General features: G+C 34.5%; 1 protein-coding gene across 1 annotated transcript in view; it reads left to right on the plus strand.

The window, feature by feature from the left end:
- Window positions 1-21,942, plus strand: part of LOC106870639 (pre-mRNA-splicing factor SYF1) — a 32,847-nt gene extending 10,905 nt beyond the window's left edge. Inside the window, exons 8-24 of the mRNA XM_014916783.3 lie at window positions 1,426-1,498; window positions 2,415-2,493; window positions 3,901-4,020; window positions 6,611-6,711; window positions 6,808-6,883; window positions 7,869-7,955; window positions 9,248-9,361; window positions 9,867-9,953; window positions 10,507-10,582; window positions 12,643-12,752; window positions 12,962-13,065; window positions 13,531-13,630; window positions 15,158-15,274; window positions 17,858-17,921; window positions 19,350-19,449; window positions 20,849-20,955; window positions 21,820-21,942. Coding sequence (XP_014772269.1) covers window positions 1,426-1,498; window positions 2,415-2,493; window positions 3,901-4,020; window positions 6,611-6,711; window positions 6,808-6,883; window positions 7,869-7,955; window positions 9,248-9,361; window positions 9,867-9,953; window positions 10,507-10,582; window positions 12,643-12,752; window positions 12,962-13,065; window positions 13,531-13,630; window positions 15,158-15,274; window positions 17,858-17,921; window positions 19,350-19,449; window positions 20,849-20,955; window positions 21,820-21,899 — 1,595 coding nt within the window. The 3' untranslated portion in view covers window positions 21,900-21,942. The remainder of the gene's footprint in view (window positions 1-1,425; window positions 1,499-2,414; window positions 2,494-3,900; window positions 4,021-6,610; window positions 6,712-6,807; window positions 6,884-7,868; window positions 7,956-9,247; window positions 9,362-9,866; window positions 9,954-10,506; window positions 10,583-12,642; window positions 12,753-12,961; window positions 13,066-13,530; window positions 13,631-15,157; window positions 15,275-17,857; window positions 17,922-19,349; window positions 19,450-20,848; window positions 20,956-21,819) is intronic.
- Window positions 21,943-23,099: the final 1,157 nt, after the last annotated feature.

Genomic DNA, 23,099 nt, shown 5'->3' on the forward strand with positions numbered 1-23,099 from the left:
ATTCCTCTTAATATTTTTAGGACTTGTATAAGGTAGCAAGCTGGCAGAATCATTAGTACGCCAGGCAAAATGCTTAGAAGCATTTCATCTGTCTTTATATTCTGAGTTCAAATGCTGCCAGGGTTGACTTTGTCTTTCATCCTTTTGGGGTCAATAAAATAAATACCAGTTGAACACTGGGGTTGATGTAATTGACTTACTCCTTCCCCTGAAACTGGTGGTTTTGTGTCAAAATTTGAAACCAATATTTTTAAGGCTTGTGAATATTATAATGCTTTTTTTGTGGAGGAGTTTTGTATTTAGAGATTTATTATCTAAACCAGTGGTTCCCAACCCTTTAATTTAAATGAGTTTTCCCACGGGCCCCTTTTAATATGCTTGTCCTTGTGTATATATATATATGAAATTTTGAATTTAGTTCACAGACTCCCAGTACTACCTTTATGGACCCCAGTTTGAGAACTACTGATCTAAACTTTATAAACAGTCTATACAGTGTTGATAACCAACTGTTAAAGAAATTACTATAATAACTGTGAGAATACAAATCCAACATGAAAGTTTCTTAGCTCTCTTAGTAAGAAATTAGAGTTGTGAAAATACTTTTGTTCTCAACAGAAACATGTATTTCCACTGCTTTATTGGCATTTACTGTAGTAACAGCACCCAGCTTTTCTCATCTTTGCTTACAAAACTAAGTGGGATATCTGAAATGAACATGTCTTCTTTAAAACATGCCTTTTTTAAAATATTTTTTGAAAAGCTTCTAAATTTGTTTGTTATCAGAGATTAATTTTCTGTATCTAAATGGGAACATTTCAAAATAGAATCATTAATGCATTTTAGAAAAAGTCACCTATGTTTCAAATGTTAACTTGAGCGCACTAAATGCTGGTAGTGTGGAAGCTCCAATTAAGAATCATACTCTGTCAGTGACTCAATATATCAATTATATAGGGTTCCAAATATCTGTGATTCACTTTTGGATTTCCAATCTTTATGTTGAAATGCAAAACATATATGCTTAAAAGAAATATTCAACAATTTTCAATAAGTTAACATAATTCTGCATATTGTTCTATTTTAATGGAGAGATTATGATTTTAGCTCTGTGATATTTAACATTTTTGTGAGCATATTTCTATTGATATACATATATACTGCCTTTGTTTCAATTAATCTTTAAAATGATGAAGAATTTAGTAAAATAACCTTGGCATTATTAAGCTGGTGTCTGGAACATAAATTGGCATAGAATTTTGATGGAAGATTATTACTTAGGTTGCTTTAAAACAATAAGTTTGTGTCATAGAACCAGGAATGGTCTCAGGCAACAAGGTATAAAAAGGGTTTAGATGATCTCTTCAAAATATTCTGACAATTTATGTATCAGTCTAGCATTCTCTCCTTTTATCTAATTATCAGATGATCTTGATGTTGAATTACGATTAGCAAGGCTGGAACATTTGATGGATAGGCGTCCTCGTCTCTTGAACAGGTAATGATCATAACCATCTTTATTTCTCTTTTTACTCCTTTACAACACTATAAAATACAGCAGCTTAATTACATGTTTTGAACTTAAATTAACATCATAATGGAAGCATTAGGAAAAAATATGTTCCTTTTGAATTAGAAAATGTCTATTTATATTATACATCATCATCATCATCATTTAACGTCCGCTTTCCATGCTAGCATGGGTTGGACGATTTGACTGAGGACTGGTGAACCAGGTGGTTACACCAGGCTCCAATCTGATTTGGCAGAGTTTCTACAGCTGGATGCCCTTCCTAACGCCAACCACTCCGAGAGTGTAGTGGGTGCTTTTACATACCCACTATAATACAAAAACTACTATGGTATTATAAATAAAAAATATGCTTTAACATCTCTGCAAACTTAATATCAAAATTCTCTGAACTGCTTTGGTAAAATGGATCAGATGAATGCACTCTTCCAAATGTTTGCTTAGTGCCTGTTTAATAGTAATGTTTTCCAGTTATAGGTAGACAATTTTCTCATGGTTCATTGTAATGAAATTTGGATTTGCGACCTTTTAAATCAAGCAAATCTAGTAGTTGTCATTTATCGATAATAGAATTTAGTGACAGATTACATAACTCACCTAGCAGAAATAAATATATTACATAAAAAAAATAAACTGAAAGTTAGATACCTGCCATTGCTAAAAAAATAAAGATATTAATTTTATTCGTTGATTATAGAATGTATATTTTAAGGATATTAAAATCTGATAAGCCTAAAATCAAGCAAAAATATCAAATATTTGGAAATAGAGATAATAATGCCAATTAAAATGCTTTTAATATCATAAATTTATAATGTTTGATAAAGAGAAGAAAAAGTGATCATATATCTATTGAGTCTTATTAAATACTTTATATTTTTAGTGTGTTACTACGTCAGAATCCACATAATGTCCATGAATGGCACAAAAGAGTAAAACTATTTGAAGGAAAACCTCGAGAGGTATTTTTTTTTTTTTTTTTTTGAAATTTATGTATTCAATATTATCCTTTCAATATTCATATTATATACAAAGAATAAGCCCGGGGGTTGATTTCTTCAACTAAAAGTTGGTACTCCATCATAGCCACACTCAAATGACTGAAACAAGTAACAGTAAAATTGTAATAGATATATAGATATATATATATATATATATACGTGGATATCCCCTTACCACACTGCCCTTGTCAGAGCACATTCCGTGGACCATGCATCTGCTCTCTCCCCCTGCATCCGCCATCACCTGTCTCCCGTTTCCCCTCACCTACCACCTCTCCACCCTATCTCTCCAATGCACCATTCTCCGAGACTTCTGGCAACTCCAGTCCGTCCCCTCCACTTTGCACATCTTCCCTAACCCAACCTCCCAACCCAGCTCGTTCCCCTCCTCCCACCCACGCTGTCGCACTTGCCCTTACCTCTCCAACACCACCATCCTCACAGGCACCCATCATCAACCTTTTCATATCACTTACTCCTTCACCTGCACTTCTAGCAACGTCATCTACTGCATCTCCTGCTCTCTCTGTCCTTCTCTCTACATTGGTTAAACGGGGCGCCGATTGGCTGACTGGTTCACGGAACACCTCTGAGACATCAGACTCAGCAATGATACCTCGATCTCATGCCATTTCCGCTCTACCGGTCATTCTTTACAACACCTGTCTGTGTTCATATTGTCCTCGCACAGGGTCCATCCAGACTCCCATCTTCACCATGAACAGGAATTAATCTTCTCTCTTCGCTCCTTTGCGTCACATGGGCTCAACTCTCTCCTCTCTTCCTCTCACACCTACTTCCTCCTTTCACTCCCATCCACCTCTCCTCTCCTCTCTTGCTCTGACACCTACTTTCTTTTGACTCCTACCCACCTCCCTTCCACTCTCTCCCTTCACTGTCACCCCCTTCCACCCTCTCCCTTCATCGTCACCCCTCCATCGTTACCCTACTCCTACACATTCCAACCTTACCATCCCTATACATCCCACCCTATTCCTATATGCCCCACTCCTACCCTCACCCCCAACCCACACCCCACCCTCGCCTCCCCACACCACACTGCACACCACCACACCACCATACCGCACCACATCATACCACCCCGCACACACTAGCACTGACCACTTCCCAGCACCCACACCATCATCCACATGCACACGTCAAGGTCACCAGCCCCTATCCATACACACATATATGCTTTCACATACACACACTGAATAAGTCTACCACACTGTTTCCATTTACACAATTTCAATTTTATTTTAATAAATTGACACTAAGTATAATGAGAAAAAAAAGTAGCAAGAAATATATATTTTTCTTCTTGAGTATTTCTTAAATTCTCATATGATTATCTTTTATTGGCAGGTTATCAATACTTATACAGAAGCTGTCCAAACTGTGGACCCAAAACTAGCCACTGGAAAATTATACACTCTTTGGGTGGAATTTGCTAAATTTTATGAAAATGCTCAGCAAATTGATGATGTAAGTATCTCTTTCTCGTGTCTTTATTAAAGAATATTAAGTTTTTTCAAAGTCAAAACTTTTAACTTTTTTGTTATAAGAGAAAGAAGTATATTGCTTAATTTCGAATGAGGTTTATTGCTTGCACCTGTTTTGTTTCAAATAAATAAAATTGACCATGGTGAGAATTGAATTTTAAAAATATTTCATCTGACTAAAATCATCATCATCATCATCATCATCACCATTATCATTTAACATCCATATTCCAAGCTGGCATGGGTTAGACAGTTTGACAGGATCTGATGTGTCTGAGGACTTCATTGAATACCAATGTCTGCTTTGGCATGGTTTTTATGGCTGGATGCCCTACCTAACACCAACCACTTTTCAGCATGGACTGGGTGCTTCTTTTGTGCCATCTGCACTAATGAGGTCACCATGCAGCTTGCAGGACTTTGAGCCCTAAGGGAGGTGGTAGGGTCAGCTTCATGCTATGAGAGAATGGGACAGAGTAGGTACCTCAGAAGGATCTGCATTGATACTCACACCTACTGGGAGTAATGAGTGGGCAGAGAAAGAGAGAATGATCAGTAGGAGCTGCAAAACATAGATAATGGTGATAAGTTGACCAGGTGGTCCCACAGGGCTCAAGCTGAGTATATGTGGGTCAGTAGGTGGTTTGCAAGATTGTATGAGAAGGTGAATGAAGGGTGAGGAGGTAAACTGCCGAAATGAGTAGGGTTGAAGGGTAGATAAAACATGATTTGAGGTTCTCAAAAAGACTCTCTCTCCTCAGCAAACCGAGCTCTGGAAATGCTATACTTTAGGTTCTCCACCCATTACAGTGACTCCCCATCTAGGCAGTGCTATGCCTGCCTCTTCCCACCACGCCAACAACTATAATCTTTTTATTATTGCTGCTCATCTCCCCCAAACTCTTCTGCATCCCTCTATCTTCCTCACAGCCTAATAGTAACAAATACAATGTATTGATAATGTATAACATTCTCGTAAACATTCTTAACTGTAGTGGAATCTTAAGTGAATTTTCTGCCTATTATTATGTAAATGGTTTATTTTTAACTGCACTCTTGTGCAGCTAAAGATCATTGTCTACAACTGAAGCAAACCATATTCTAGCCTCAATTGAAACGTATTCATCCACTACTGTAACACACGTACAATCTTCAGTTTCTGTAGCCTCCCTGATTGTTGTCTGGTTCAATGCCAAGAGCATCTCTACTAACTCTTTAGAATTCTCTTATCGGTTCCTCCCTCACCAAGTTGGCTCTAGAAATGCCAATAATGTCGTTATGTTTGCTGCCTAATTTGCTTCAACACTGCATGCAAAATGTAAAAATGTTCTCTGAATTCCTCCTTCCAAATATTTCTTGTCTTATCTCACCTCCTTGCACATACAGCTACTGAGTGTGAAAATTTCTTTGGCTACCCTCATTAAAGGAGACCATCCAAATGATTTGGTAAAGATTTACAGTCTAACACACAACTACTACCCCACCAATTTGCCTCATCCACTGTCGTCTCTTCTGTTGTTACATTAGTTCTTGCTCTTCTGACGTAGTAAGTTGTGTATCACCTCCATCAAATTTATACACTGAACTGTTCCCAAGATGGTGGAGCAAACAATATGTGGTTCACAACTTGTTAGAAGTTGCAACCAAATTGCCCTCAAATTACACACATTGTAGTCCCTAATAAATGAGAAAACAGGTTGGTCAATTTTCTGGAATGCCTTTTTGCTAAAGAAATCAAAGCTAACATCAGTTTCATCAATTTTATCAGTCTGAGATTCTAATTTATCATTCATTTGCAGTTACAAGGTTAGGTGAAATATTGAAGACAATAGAATATTTAATATTAATGTTTATAGACACCAACATGGCTATGTGGTTAAGAAATTTGCTTTGAACCATGTAATTGTAGGTAGGGTTCAACTCCATGAACAATGTCAGTTAATGTTCTATACTATAGTTGTGGATAAAATTTGGAAATTAAAGACACCTATTGTGTGTGTGTGCATGTAACATGCTTTTCTTGCACTATTTTTTTTCTTCTCTCCAGACCTTTCCTCTTTCTCGAAGAGCCATTCTCAGAATGTTACACACCCCTTCTTTTTTCCATCTTAAATTGAGAGTCAACCTAATACATTGACTATGTACGTCATATTGGCTTTTGTTGTTCTGCTTTCATTTTTATTTTCGATTTGCCTCTGTGTGTGTGTGCGAGTGAGTTTATATTCCCTTCATCTTTACTTGTGTTTACTGACTGTAGACAATGAACAGCCTCTCTAGGCAGTGTCGTTTGCTTGCAATCAACTACAAAAGTACATTCAGGCTTCTTTGTGTCATGATTCATTGTACTGTCATTGCAGACTGATTCAAACACTACCATTTGTTTCCAATTCATTGCATAACTATATCCAGGTTGTTCATTGTTTGATGATTAGCTTCAATGAATTCCTTCTGACCCATTGCAAGCATGGAAAATTGGATGTTAAAAACAATGATGATGATACTATTAGCATGATTTAGTGAATACTGTTTATTATCTCATTGCTGTAAATTATTCTGACATTGTGTTATTCTAGGCTAGAATAATCTTCGAGAAAGCTATCAAAGTACCATTCAAACACGTTGTAGATATTGCCTCAGTTTGGTGTGAATGGGCTGAAATGGAAATTCGTAACGAGTGAGTAAATCTTGTTTAAATTACCTCCATCTTATTATCATCATCATAATTCACATGATCACTATTTTTTAATATTGTCTTCTATTTCATTTCTAGAAATTATGACAATACTCTAAAATTAATGCAAAGAGTAACTACACCACCTTCACGGAAAATTTCTTATCATGATGAGGTAAGTAAACAGCATTGGTTATTGAATTTGTTAAAGATGGCTTGAGAACATCACACTCAAAGAAACTACATTTGAAACTACTGAAAAAGAAATCTTTCTTTCAAATGAGATTCTAGCAGACTTCATGAAACTAAATCACTAATTCTCTACAAGCCTGTAAGGGATCCTACTTTTGGTCATTTATCTTACTAGAAATATCAGTCTTACCTCCATCAGACCACAACTAAATATCTGTAAAAAAAAAGGATATATTGGATAATGTGGTCTGAAAAGAAAGACATGTTTCCCATTAGATGGACTGTCTTTGATCATTGGCCAGCATGTTTCGGGTTGACATGGACAAGCTACAACTTCTTTGTGGTTACAGAACTTGCTAGGAATAGCAGCTAAATATCCCACATGTCACACCCTGTTGTCTAAAACTAAAGAGAGAATATACTAGATAAAATACTATTGCTTTAAGGAAAAAAACAATGGTCATGGTTGAAATGTCTTTCTTTATAGGTCAGAGCTGACCTGCATCAAAGCAACAGCAATAAAAAAGTAACTTGATTTTAGCACAGAAATATGCATTGTGTAATTAATATTATTATGAACATACTTGAGAAAAGAGATGTAGATAGTATTGAGTAATTAATGAAACTATGTACATTCTATAATAAATATTGCTTTATAAATGAGGTGCAAGGTTAAGAAGCTTGCTTCCCAACCATGTGGTTTGGGGTTCAGTCCCACTACATTAACCCTAAGCCAACCAAAACCTTGTGAGTGAATATGGTAGATAGAAGCTGAAAGAAGCCTATTGTGTAAATATATTTATATATAAGCATTTCTAATATTTGTTTGTTATGTGCATAAATGGAAGGAAATGGTTGTTAAAAAGTACCATTATTTTAAGAAATATCCAAATGGTAAGTTGACTTAGAGCATTTATTACTTATTGTTAAATTTTTAATTTCTAATGTTATTCATACCTATTTTATAGACTGAAACAGTCCAAGATCGTGTACACAAATCGCTAAAAGTGTGGTCATTTTATGCAGATTTGGAAGAGTCATTTGGTACATTTAAGGTATGTTAATATTAATTATTACTTCTCTTTAGAAGTTGGCAAGCTGACAGAATCATTAGCATGTTAGGCCAAATGCTTTGCAGCAATCCCTCCAGCTTAAAATTCAAAACTCAAATTCCACTGAGGTCATCTTTGCCATTCATCCTTTCAGGGTTGGCTTTGTGCCAAAATTTGAAACCATTCTTACTTCTTTTTAAGATGATGGATTGGTAGAATCCTTAGACATCACACTAAATGCCTCGTGATATTTCTTCCTACTCTTTCCATTCAGAGTTCAGATCCTACAGAGGTCAACTTTGCCTTTCAGGGAAGTATCAGTCAAGTACTTGGGTTTATTTAATTGAATAACCTCCTTCCCTTTAAAAGATTTCAGGCCTTGTGCCTATGTTAGAAACAATTATTATTTAAGGCGGCGAGCTGGCAGAAACGTTAGCACGCCGGGCGAAATGCTTAGCGGTATTTCATCTGCCACTACGTTCTGAGTTCAAATTCCGCTGAGGTCGACTTCGCCTTTCATCCTTTCGGGATCGATTAAATAAGTACCAGTTACACACTGGGGTCGATATAATCGACTTAATCTGTTTGTCCCCTCTGTTTGTAGCCCCTTGTGGGCAGTAAAGAAATAAGAAACAATTATTATTTCTCAGTTTTCAAATTTTTTGTGTCATTGTGGCTCTGAAAACTTATGTAACTGACTATTTTCATTTTTCATTATTTGTTCTCTTCTCCATTTCATTCCTCTTCTACATTAGCTATCATCTAGAATCTGCCTTGTAATTGAACTTCTGAGAATTTCCAAATGATTTTGATAGCTCATTTAATATGGAATCATTTGTTTGGTAATTGCTTGTACCAAGGATAAAATTCTCTACTCTCACAAAACTCAAGATTAATATAGTTTAATTCATTCTCCTGCCTTTTTGAAAATATTTTATAACAATTTATTGCATTTAAAATCAATAGTATACATACTTTTTAATATACTACATAAACCTCACTCATATTTTATAAGGTGTCCTGAAAAGTTCCTGGCTTTGAGGGTATCTTGAAAAGCCTGGTTGGCAACTCACCTTTTAGGTTCTTTACAGGGCTTTGAAAAACTGAAGGACTGCTGCAATAAGTGTGAATCTGAGAGGGGAATATGTTGAATAAAATCATGATTAACTGGTCCTCCTGTATTTTCTTTTACCCAAAGCCAGGAACTTTTCAGCATTCCCTCGTTTGCAACTCTAAATACGAATCTTGTGTCAAATGTCATTTTCATTTGTTTTCTTTTTAATGTAATATTTCAGAGTTGCAAAGCTGTTTATGACAGGATTATTGATTTAAGAATTGCTACACCACAGATTATCATCAATTATGGCATGTTTCTTGAAGAGAACAACTACTATGAAGAAGCATTTAAAGTAATTTTTTTTTTCATGTTTTAATTCCTGTTATTGACTGGCTAATTATACATGCACACTAAGGCAATGTCTTTTTTCAAGTCAAGTAAGATCAAAGTACCAGAAGGTGAACTTTATGGTATAATGACAAAAACATCATAATCATTTCTTTCTTTGACACAAAAAACTCCCCCACCGATGACAATATATTTGACAACACTTTTACTACGGGCATGCATATATTGTTCAAGTAATATGACGTACTGTTATGCATTGTTAATGTAATAAGTGCAGCCTAATTCAACAGCAGTTTTCAAAGATCCTTGTTGGTTAAAACAAATCACAGATTCAATTTTTCAGAAGACCTGCAATCTTATTCCTCCATTATTTTTACTGCATGTTCAGCACAGTATTGAAAGACCAGCCAGTTTAAAAAGCAGTTCTTTTCTGAGTTCAGCATGAATATTGTGATGTTAAGGCTTATTTAATTGAGTTAAATGTTGATTGTTATCGCTTTTACTTTCAGGCTTACGAGAAGGGAATTGCATTGTTTAAATGGCCTAACGTTTATGATATATGGAATACATACTTAACAAAGTTTATTGAAAGATATGTAAGTAGAATTCATTCATTTGATGTATAAATTCTATTTGGATATGAAAAATATATTCAGACTTAAACAGTTTTCTTTTGATGTATTTTTGATTGCTTGAGAAATAATTAGCAAAGCAAACCCTTAGAGAATAGGCGATGATAGATGTGACTTTTGTGTGGAGAATTGTCAAGATAATTCATATAGTATTTTGTATGGTTCACATAACATGTTGCTGTTCTACTTTTTAACAAAATAACTCATATTTTCCTTATTGTGTTAGCAAAGCATAATGTGAAAATTTGAATCCAGATAATATCCCATATTGTGTGTGTGTGTGTATGTAATGGATTTTTGTTTTTCACTATCAATTTTCAATGTAAAGTAAAAAAGTGATGGTCCAGAGCTTGTTCAAATTATAACTGTTTGCTAGAATAATTTATGCACCACAGATGCTGATTCCAACCATAGCAAAACATCACCAGCTTGAATGAACTTCCCAAATTTAAAACCGTTAAATATCATGATATTATTTTTAGATTAAAATGTATATTGTTACATTGTTTTTCTACAGGGTGGTAAAAAACTTGAGCGGGCTCGTGATCTTTTTGAGCAATGTCTAGAAGGATGCCCACCTAAATATGCTAAAGGTAAGCTTTTGCCATTGTACTTTATAGTAAAAAAATTTTAATCTCCAGCTATCTTATCTTGTTTGCTTCAAGTATGTCTTAAATAGAATAACAAAGGTTTCACAAGTATTCATGGATTATTTTATTCAATATACAAGATTTAATATGAAACTGTTTTGCTATTACATAGTATTGAACCTTGGGAGGGGCATTGTGCCAGTAATAATAAACATACACACTGGTTCAGTTCTTTATTGTTAGTTAATGGGTTAGTTACTCTGCAAACAAATATATTGATCAGCCGTCTTTTACTAGTTTTTCAAACTCATATGTTAAACACTTTGGTCAAACAGGTTAATCATTCAGATGTTCAGTATTGTTGTTTGTGTTGTCATTTCTTTTTTCGTCAAATAATTACTTCATCGCATTGTTGTAATCTCTTCAGTGACACATCTCTCTACTTCCATTTCTTCTGAATCTATGTTCCAGCATTGAGATTTGTCCAAGATCTGTCTGAGATGAGTATATGTGTGTGTTTATACATAAGTGTGTGCATCTGTATGTGTATGTGTGTGTGTTTTTTTGTTTGTTTGTTTTTAGATACTGACTATGTCATTTTTCATATACATAAGATAGCGGTTTTGAATTTCTCTTTTATCTTCTTCACAAATGCACATGTTCATCCATATAACATTTCTCTCAAAGACATTTAAACTTTGTCTTCTTTGATGATAAATGTTGCAAACGAATCTTGCAAACCAAATACAAATACGAACTATTACATGGTAGTTATAATAGTTGTCATAATAAATGATATAAAACTAAAAAATTTTATCTCCTTATGCAGTTAAATGGTTTTACATTATTAAATTGCTGCAATTCTTTTTAGGAAACATAAATTGACAGTCCATTTATTACATTATTAAACCGTTTTGGCTTCTGTAGTTTTGTATCATACTCTAATTTTTTTTTTTTTTTTTTGCAAATATAATAGACGTGTGCCAGTGCTGCAAAACAGCGCCCAGTACACTTTGTAAAGTGGTTGGTGTTAGGAAAGGCATCCAACTGTAGAAACCATGTCAAAACAGACATAGAGCTTGAACAGCCCTTAGTTAGTCAGCTCCTGTTAAATTGTCCAACCTGTGCCAGCATAGAAAATGAACATTAAATGATGATGATCATCATCATCATCAATGACTGAATTCAAGGTTTTGAATAACTAACCATATTATGAAACTTTCAATTCTTACAGCTATCATATTGTGATATAACACTGCTCACTCTAGTTTTCCCTGCCTGTGAAAAGTAGATTCCACACAGTGTAGTGATTAACTGCTGAGACCCTCTTCAGTCACGACTGACCATGAGATTGCACCTAGAAAGTTACCCTCCCAGGCACAAGTCCGGGCAAGGTCGTTTATGGAAGACCAGGAGTCGCCCATGCATACCAGCGTCCCCTTTCCACGCCACCAGTGTTATCCAAGGGAAAGGCAAAGGCCGATGCAGCTTAGCACCTCTGGCGTCGCAACTCATTTCTACAGTTGAGTGAACTGGAGCAACATGAAATAAAGTATCTTGCTCAAGAACACAACACGCAGCCCAATCCGGGATTTGAACTCACAACCTCACGATCATAAGCTCGACGCTCTAACCACTGAGCCATGCGCCTTCACAGTGGTTAACTAGGGAAGATATTAAGCTATAAAAATAATTGTTCTCATGAAAACAACACTTCACTAAGTAAAATTAAGCTAAAGTCATTCTTTCATTAGAAAGTTTATTGTTATGATTCAAATCTTTTGAAATTAAACACACTGCACTGTAAATTAAATATATATATTCTCTACTTTCTCAGAAATATTTTGTTGGCACGTTCTATTAGAAATAATTGTCTACTTTCTCAGAAGTATTTTGTTGGCACATTCTACTAGAAATAATCTTTATTTGTTAGTAATTGCATTTTTTTTTTTTTTTGTGTGTAATGATAGATTATAATGAAACTATTTGTGTTATACTTCAGAGATAAAGTCATTTCTACAATCTCAGTTATTATTTTAAAACATTTTATTTTTTGTTCCCAGCTATTTATTTGCTCTACTCTAAATTAGAAGAAGAACATGGCCTTGCTCGCCATGCAATGAAGGTGTATGACAGAGCAATTGAAGGTGTACTTGAAGAAGAAAAACATGAGGTTTGAAATTTTTTAACTTACCAAAATTACATAATTTTCCCTTCTGATAATTATTGATTTTTTAAAATGAATAATTCCAACTTTAACTAGTGATCTAACAATTACAAACAAACTTGACTTAACAAGAACTTGATTAATTTTTGTCATGTTTCTCTCAAAATTTTAAAAGATATATATATATTATCTTACTCCATATTATGTTTGCACAGATGTTCAACATTTACCTCAAGAAAGCAGCTGAAATTTATGGTGTGACTCACACTCGAAGTATCTATGAGAAAGCTATTGAAATATTAGCTGATAATCAATCTCGGTATGCCTTATTTTTTCATAGATTAAACTATTGATTTAAATTCCTCTGTGCACTATTTTCCCAATTGTTTCTTCTAAAATAATGCTTCCTAGGGAAGCATTATACTGTTCTGTCTTCATTGCATTTCCTTTTCACTTTTTTTACCCGTGTACATTACCTGGGAAGCTAGTGTTGTGCATCATCACGTAGTTACGTGTTCAAATTTTACTTCATCTATTGAAGCAAACCTCTAGGCAAGATAACATTGCTGTCCTTTCTTCTGTTTATTTTACTGTGAAAAATAAATATCTGTTTCATGGTTGAACGGTTAGTAACTGAAAAATTATTCACATGTGTAAAATAAAAAGTATCTTCTCTTTTCCTTTTTCTCTTTTTTAAGAATGATCTTACTGATATCTAAAACATTGAACCATATGGCTGCTATTTTCTATTTTTTATCACATATCTTTTTCAATTTTTCATCAGAGAAATGTGTCTAAGATTTGCTGACTTAGAGCGAAAACTTGGGGAAATAGATCGTGCCCGAGCTATATATGGTCACTGTTCTCAAATGTGTGATCCTAGAGTAAGTATTTGAAACAGTTTTAATTTACTTTTATTTTGCATTTTATACTATTTGCGGCAGTTCTCTTCTGAGATTCAATAATAAATATGAAATAAGAAATTTTAGGATTAGAATGAATTAAAAATAGAAAATGAATTGAGAGAATTATTAAGCATGGACAATGGATGTTAAATGATGATGATTGAGTATTTAGGATTTTGAGTTTGAAAACAATTTTAGTTATAAATTCAAATTACAACAAACGTAAATAAACAAACGAAGTTTGCTTTTAGAATCGTTGAGATGTCTTAGAAAGTTAAAGAAGTGATTTTAAATTCTCAATCGCAGAATAATGCTAATATAGCCTGAACAGGATAAACTACCCCTATTTTGCAGAGAAAAGTGTAGGTGGCTAGCTGTGGACACGAACTCACATCCCCGTGATTACGCGTCACGATGCTTTGACCGATTAAGCTAAACTACCCACTACAAATTCCTCTGCAAATTTAAGATATATAAATCTCGCTTTATGAGACGCTTTCATATGTTAAATTCAAATTACGACAAACGTAAATAAATGAACGAAGTTTGCTTTTAGAAGCGTTGAGATGTCTTAGAAAGTTAAAGAAGTGATTTTAAATTCTCAATCGCAGAATAATGCTAATAATATAGCCTGAACAGGATAAACTACTCCTATTTTGCAGAGAAAAGTGTAGGTGGCTAGTTATTTTAGTTATTTAACATAAATTTTAGTTATGTTTAAATATATTTAATTTTTGTGCATGAGAGACTGGAAAAGAGAGACATTTGCTCAAAAGAAGTATGATGAAGCAGCTGTCTTATGAGTTCTCTTCATGAGAGTCTAAAATCAAATATATTAAAATCAGAAAAATAATCTATTAACCTACTCTTTCAGCTTTTTATTAAATTTTATAAAAAAAAAATTTCATCTTGGAATTGTGCAGTTGATAGTTTTTGCTCAAAACCCTTCTTAAGATCTTATTATTATTTGTTATTAAGGCTACAAGCTGGCAGAATCATTAGCATTTTGTCCATCTTTGTGTTTTGAGTTCAAATGTCACCAAGCTTGACTTTGCCTTTGATCCTTTCAGAGACAATAAAATAAGCCCCACTTGAGCACTGAGATTGATGTAATTAACTAATTACCTTCCTCAAAAATTTCAGGTCTTCTACCTATAACAGAAAGGATCATCACAATCCAAATATTTCCAATTTCCTAATCCAAAAACACAGTTTGCAGAAAAAAGTTTTTACACAAGTCATGAGAATGCTTGTGTTGTAATTCTCATCTCACAGATAAAATGAATCAAAATCAAAACATATAGAAAGTTGCTTCAAACTCATCAGTCTTTTCTAGACCAAGATAGACATCAGAATGGCAATGATGGTGTTTTACATGATTAAACCTGAAAGTTTTGGAGTACTTTTAATGCAACATATATTTTCACGAAAAATTAATTTTGGTATCTTAACTAAATATATGAATAAAGATGTATAATCACAGTTAACTTTTATTCTATTAAACAGATTACGCCAGACTTCTGGAAAACCTGGAAAGAGTTTGAGATTAAGCATGGCAATGAAGACACTGTACGTGAAATGTTACGAATCAAGAGAAGTGTACAAGCAACTTATAACACACAGGTAGGTCAAATTGAAGATTTTATTTCACACTTGATTTCATTTTTTTTATTGTTGTTCAATTTTCTGTAAACCCTTTTTTTTCTTTTCTTTTTCATTATATTTCATTTTAATTTGTCTCGTTTTCTTAGCATCAGCTTTTGTTAAGTTTGAAATACTAAAAGAATTCTTTAAAGCTTTGTGGCATCTGAAAACCTGTAATGATTTCTTCATGAATCTTTTGAAAAGCCTAATGATTTTTAAAGAAAATTTAGAACTATGGTATTTACTTATCTCACAATAAATTAATACAGTTTAGCAAATCCATACGATCCAAATATCCAAATATTAACACCAGATTTTATTTTTACCTAGTCACTCCCACTTATGGCCAGCACATTATTAATTAATAAAATTAATTTCTAAAATCTAAATAACTGATAAATAAACAATAGGCTGTAAATTGGTGGTTTAAATGCTGGCATAAATAAAAGAGTTAGAAAACTTGAGTAGTTGTTTATTTCTGATGTTTTTGTATTTCACAGCCAGAGTAAATATGTTTATGAAACATATGGATTTGACTCCATATATTTATTCATAGCCTTTGCTATACTAATATGCACAGTTATTAATCCCTGACTGGTCACCTTGTTCTATTATATGAATGAAGTTGTAATAGGCTACTTTCTTTCAGCTGTTTTAAAGAGACATTTGAGTCTTAAAAAAGATGCTAGTTGATTCAGTCCTTAGTCCAAGCTGCTTGATGCACTGTTGTTTATCTATAAGGCTTCATTTCATAGCAAGACTAAAATGTATATTTATTAAACATTGTGCGGGTGACACAAGAAATTTTTCGAGCGAGACCGTTGCCAGTGCCACTGGACTGGCTCTTGTGCGGGGCCGTTGTAGGATTTTCGAGCGAGATCGTTGCTGGTTCCCCTGGACTGGCTCATGTTCGGGCGACACATGAGATCTTTCGAGTGAGATCATTGCCAGTGCCCCTGGACTGGCTCTTGTGCGGGTGACACAAAAAATTTTTCGAGCGAGACCGTTGCCAGTGCCCCTGGACTGGCTCTTGTGCGGGGCCGTTGTAGGATTTTCGAGCGAGATCGTTGCTGGTTCCCCTGGACTGGCTCATGTGCGGGTGACACATGAAATCTTTCGAGCGAGATCGTTGCCGGTGCCCCTAGACTGGCTCATGTGCGGGCGACACATGAAATCTTTCGAGTGAGATCGTTGCCAGTGCCCCTGGACTGGCTCATGTGCGGGCAACACACAATTTTTTTTTTTTTTTTTTTTTTTTGTGTGGGTGGCACATGAAATGCACTATTTTGAGCGTGGCCGTTGCCAGTACCGCCTGACTGGCCTTCGTGCGGGTGACACGTAAAAGCACCCACTACACTCTCTGAGTGGTTGGCGTTAGGAAGGGCATCCAGCTGTAGAAACTCTGCCAAATCAGATTGGAGCCTGGTGTAGCCATCTGGTTTCACCAGTCCTCAGTCAAATCGTCCAACCCATGCTAGCATGGAAAGCGGACGTTAAACGACGACGACGACATACTATATACAAGGAGTTGCTGAAAAGTTCCTGGCTTTGGTTAAAAGAAAATACAGGAGGATCAGTTAATTATGGTTTTATTCAACATATTCCCCTCTCAGATTCACACACCTACTGCAGCAGTCCTTCAGTTTTTCTAAGTCCTGTAAAAAGAACTTGGAAGGTCGGGCCTCCAACCAGGCCTCTGTAGCAACGATCACTTCCAAATCGGAGTGAAATTTCATTCCATTGAGATATTTCTTCAGTTGTGGAAAGAGGTGATAGTCGGAGGGGACCAAGTCAGGCGAGTAAAGTGGGTGGTCAACAAATTCAAAGCCAAAACTGCATATTTTCTATGGAGTTTCGTGTGCTGGCACTAAAACAGAACACCACAGCTCAGCTTCCCACAGCATTTCTGCTTCAAAGCTTCACACAGTTCATCCAACAGGAACATGTAGCATTCTGCATTGATGGTGCAAGCCTTTGGCAGGTATTTTATGATGAGTACTCCATCTTTGTCCCAGGATACTGAAGCCAGAATCTTTCTAGAAAGAGGGTAAAAATCTAAAAGAAAAAGACTGACTGCACATGTAATCTTAATTCTGTTAAACATAAGTGAGTACGATGAAGGTGAAATCAGGCATTCAACAAATAAATTTGTAAGCGTTAATCATAAACTTTCCATATATGGCATTAGGAAAGACATTCAGTCATAGAAACCAAACTTATATTGGAGCTTGCTGTAGTCCTGCCACTTCTCCAATCCTGTCAGACTATCCATTCCATGTCAGTATAGAAAATGGACATTACATGATGATGTTTTTTTGTTTTTTTTTTGCATAATTTATATAAAATGACAGGTAGTGGATTAGCAGAAACAGTATCCAAGGATTTACTTTTATCTATGTTCTGAATTCAAATGTTCTTCACATTTTTGTAATCAGTAAAATACGTTCCAGCAAAATATGTATTTGAGTCAATTCAATCAACTAAATCCCATTTTTATAAATTTGTGACTTTGAAATCATATGAAATATGAAAAACTTTAATATTTTCTATTTTTACTTTTAGGTTAATTTCATGTCTGCTCAAATGCTAGCTGCGACAAATACAAAAGGAGATGAACCAAACACTGGTAAATTTTGTCATCTTATCTTTTTCCTTTCTTAACAATTAACATATTTGTAAGCTTATTTAACAAGAAGTTACAAAATATCTTATTTAAGCTAAGTAAAAATTGGAACCTATGATCTCAAATTTTCTTTATTTACTTTCTAGCTTCATACACACTCCACAGACAGTTTCATCACATACCTTCATTTTCATTCTAATACTATGTTCTTTGGTTTGATTCCATGAGTAAAACACTCAAAGTAATCAGTTCCCATAGAAATTACATTCACCTGTACAGTAGGTTCTTAATATTTCATTGCATACATTTCCAATGTTTTAATAAAATTAATAATACATTATATTGATAAAAGTATGAAATATATAATGTGACGAAATATTCAGCACGTAACAAAAATTAAAATGTAAAGTACACACTTTAATTTTTGCTCTGCATTTTAAGTTGTTGTCTAGTTTGTTAATAAGATAGAAATTAACATGTGTAGCTTAAAAATATGACTTGTTTCTTCTCCACAAAGGAAATAAACTGCAACTATTGATGGTTACTCATATCACAAAATATTTTTTTTGTTATTATTTCAATTGGCACAATGATTGTATAGGGGGATCTTTTATTCCTGTGTTTTTAAGGGTACGGCAACCTCTCTTGTATTGATGCAACAATAAAATGCATCGCATTAACATTGTAGTATTATAGAAACCATGCCAAAATAAAATATATGATTTGTCTAGGGAGACAGCGACTCCAAATAAGAACTCAGATCATGACAATCCATCTAACTCATGCAAGCTTGGAAAGCAAATGTAAAACAATGGGTTGTTGTTGTTTAAAGATCTGGAATATTGACACCAAAGTCATCAGTTCAGATCTTCAAAAGACATTGTGTTAAACTTGTAACCAAGGTATAATTCTGCTAGCTTCTTTGCCAAATAGTCTTCTATGTGTTTGCTTCAGCCAGCAAGGAACTTTCTAAAAAGTCATTTAACTTGCTAGAATTAGTAACCAAATCTCCTTCAGATTCTGCCCATCTTAAAAAACAGGCAAGACTCATTGGCTAATGCAGTCCTAGGCTTATTATACCTGATAAAAAGACAGAAAAACAAATGAGATGGTCACAGTTGGATCATCTTTGATCATAGATCTGCTTTTTCAAGGTTGACCTGGAGTAAAATAACAATTTTGCTTTGTTCAGTTTATCTATGATCAAAAAGAAAAAAAGCTCCACTCCTATTTGACAGCTGAGAGGATAGGTATCCAGCTACAGAAACTATTGTTCCAACAAATAAACCATTCCACCCATGCAGGTAAAATTAAAGGAATATAAAATTAAAACAAATATAATCCCAAACTATTAATTACATTTATAGCATTATTTCTTACATCATGACTTTGTATATTTTATATTTTGTTTATAATAATTTATCAATGAAGAAGTAAATGAAATGAAGAAACTTGAAGAGAAGGCCCGTCAACTCGCTGAAGAGGCTGTCTCAGACCAGATCAAACCAGACAAAGGAATCTTGTTTGTGAGGTAAGCTTTGTCATTCTATATTTGGCTGTTTTGTTCTCTGTCTTGTGTTTTGCAGATATAGTATATTATTTTAATCTTGTATAGTGTAATTTCATGAAAGTAAATGTAATTAATCTTGATATAAGAGGACACAATGGAAATTACCGTAAACACCCATGTAATTTATGCACTTTTTTCGCAAAAACAAAAATAAACTTTAGTGGGTGCATAAATTACATGAGTAGATCGTTTCCAGAATTTTTTAAGAAATTTTCTTTGTTGAAAAATACCGTACAAATGCAAACATTCATACCGGAAGTTGACTCATTTAATGTCAGAATAGGTTTGGGCCATATTTTACATTGCTTGGAGTCCAGCAATTTCCTTAACTAGATCAGTTTTTCTCCGTTTAGGGAGTCTAGCTTACGTTTCCACCAGGAAGCTATTTGCTCGTTTTCTCCCCATTACGACACAATGAAATTCCAAGTTTGATTCCAGGCAGTGACCTGAATAATAATAATAACATCGAAAAATACCTTAGGAATGAGAACCCAGGTTCAAAATTTCCCCAAGACACCTGATGAAGGCTGGAGGGTATATCAGCTGATATGTGTTAACAACAAACAAAATGAGGACAAATATCCATTAAATGTAAATAAGGAATCAGAATTCTGTTCACATAATCAGTTTCATCGGTCAAAGTTTATTATAAGCAACACAAACACTTCATAATTTAATAGCTTTCAATGTGATACGTCTAACAGATTATTTTTATTTAAGGAAAATTTAATAAAATTTAATCATAAGTAAGTGAAATTATGCTAAATACAACTAAATTAAAAACTTTTTTCCCTGGCTATGTCGGCAATTCTGAAAACTTTTGGGTGCAAATTTTACACAAGTAGAAGCTTTTTTTAACAATTTTTATCCTGAAAATCACCTGCGTAAATTACACAGGTGCGCAAATTACATGGGTTTTTACAATAAGTGAAAAATGATAAGTTGGAAAACTTCAAATTTTTTTTCCTAAAATAGAATAAACAGGATAGGGGTAGTGAGCAGGGGCTGCATGGTCGTGAGCGGCATGGTGGGGAGCCTCTTCTTCCCCACAAGTCATGCCGATGCAGCCATGGCTGCACAACGATGAAGACGTCGCCGCCACCACAGATAATTACATCGAAAAATACCTTAAATCTTTTTTCCTAAAATAGAATAAACAGAATCTATGATACAACTTCCAATACTTAAACAAAAACTTTTTCAACTGAATGTCTTTTCAGTGATACAATTTTTAAACATTTTATCAACTAGCAAGAGGAGATATGTATTATAGTCTTATTTCTGTTTAATTACTTGGCTGTGAAGTTCTCAAAGAAAGTATTTTTATCCTCAGTAAAAGAATAATTATTCACATTAACAGGAGCAACACTACAGATGAAGATTTGGGAGAATATACCAAGACAACGAATCCTGATGAAATTAATATTGATGATGACTTTGATACTGATGAAGATGAAGAAATTGAAGGTTCAGTAGCTAATTTTTCATTTCCTAGTTTTATTAAACAAATCTATATTGATTCTATTTTCATATACAGACCATGAAATGTCACCATAATTTTCTAATTTAATTTGTATGTTGTTCAGTGGCATCAATTTAATATATTAACCCTTTAGCATTCAAATTGGCCCAGTCCTACCACTCACATTTACCCTACTGTGTCGTTCCAAAAAATAAACTATCATGTCTTCAAAATCTTGAAGCTACAAGATAATGCATGATTAATTCAAAGCAATGTGAATAAATAAGCATTACAATTGACAGAGCATAATGTGAATGCTAAAGGGTTAAGTTAAATAAACTTGGAGAAGTTACTGACTTCATTGACAATTAACAGGTCTGAATCTAAATGGAGTCTGGGATGATCAAATTATTTTCAAGGAACAGCATTTTTGTTTATACTTGATCATAATTTTGTATATATGTGTGTGTGTGTATACACACATACACAAACATATGCATACATATAATATGTAAATGCATCTATGAATTAATTTTATAGTCCTGTTGTTGTGGACACAACCTGTTGTTGCTGTATAATTAATGTAATACTATGGTTTTTTTAATTATTTTTTTGTATCCCATAAACAAAGAAATATTGTTTGGAATATAAGTCTTTCATGTGGAATAAATGAAATACTTACTGGGATTTAATATGATGTACTACTATTTAAAAATTCTTAGTTATTTTTGTGTTGTATTTTTTCAATACAGAAAAAGACTGTAAACTGTCAGGCCATAATTTATTTGGATACAAAGTCAAACTTTTATATTCAAAAACTCCAAAATTATGTTTGTTTCATTTGTCTTCTTTTCATTAATTTTTTGCAGAAGTGAATCTTCAACAACAAGCTGTTCCTGCTGAAGTTTTTGGAAGTCTTGCTTCTGAAGAAAATGAAAACGATGAATGAAAAAAGCATTTATTACTCAAAATAAATTTTATATAAATTTGTAGTTTTGTTTTAGTGTTTACTTTTATTGTTTTAGCTTTTGTGAACATGCCATGCCGGTGACACATAAAAAGCACCATCTGAGCATGGCCAATGCCAGTGCCGCCTGACTGACATCTGTGCCAGTGGCACGTAAAATACACCATTCGAACGTAGCCAGTGCCACCTGACTGGCACCTGTGCCAGTGGCATGTAAAAAGCACCATTTAAGTGTGGCCAATTCCTGTGCCGTAAAAGCACCCACTACACTCTCAGAGTGGTTGGTGTTAGGAAGAGCATCCAGCTGTAGAAACCTTGCCAAATCAGATTGGAGCCTAGTGCAGTCTCCCAACTTACCATTTCTCAATCAAAACCATCCAGCCTTTGGAAAGTGGATGTTAAATGACGATGAAGAATGGATGTTAGAGCTCTCAGAATTAAGTCAGCTGGTTATGTTTCAGAGCCTTCTGAAAACATTTGGTATCATTTCACTTCACTTGCAATGTTAACCTTCTCGAAAGGGCTTCAGGTTTAAACTTCCAGTTTTCTCTTTACTAAAAATAGTAACAAACATGCCAGGTGATGAACAGCAATTTGGAAATTCTTGTCCAGGAGATGCATCAAATGATTCACAGGAAATTATTTTGATTTTAAGAATTTAAGAAATGAAAAGACATGCAGTCATAGTTGCTATACATACAAACCACAGTGATTTAGAAATGAGCAACTTTCTAAATGCTACAAAATCATTTGTACACAAAGTTCAGTTGGAATTGGAGGCATGTGATGGAAATGTTTCAAAGAGTCAAAAACATTCACAGTGTTCAAACACTAAAAGGACACTGGAATTTATACCACATGTTCAAAACATTATCAATGATCAATGAAAACTCCAGAAGATCAATGAGGTCCATTTATTTTTTTATTGCCCATAGGGGGCTAAACATAGAGGGGACAAACAAAGGGTTTAAGTCGATTACACCGACCCCAGTGCATAACTGGTACTTATTTAATCGACCCCGAAAGGATGAAAGGCAAAGTCGACCTCGGCGGAGTTTGAAGTCAGAACGTAACTGCAGACAAAATACCGCTAAGCATTTCGCCCGGTGTGCTAACGATTCTGCCAGCTCACCGCCCTAATGAGGTCCATTGCTAAAGAACTTCAGGTGTCAGAGTAGTACC

This window comes from Octopus bimaculoides, chromosome 1 (genome assembly GCF_046866305.1).
Source record: "Octopus bimaculoides isolate indiv1 chromosome 1, ASM4686630v1, whole genome shotgun sequence".
NCBI lineage: Eukaryota > Metazoa > Mollusca > Cephalopoda > Octopoda > Octopodidae > Octopus > Octopus bimaculoides.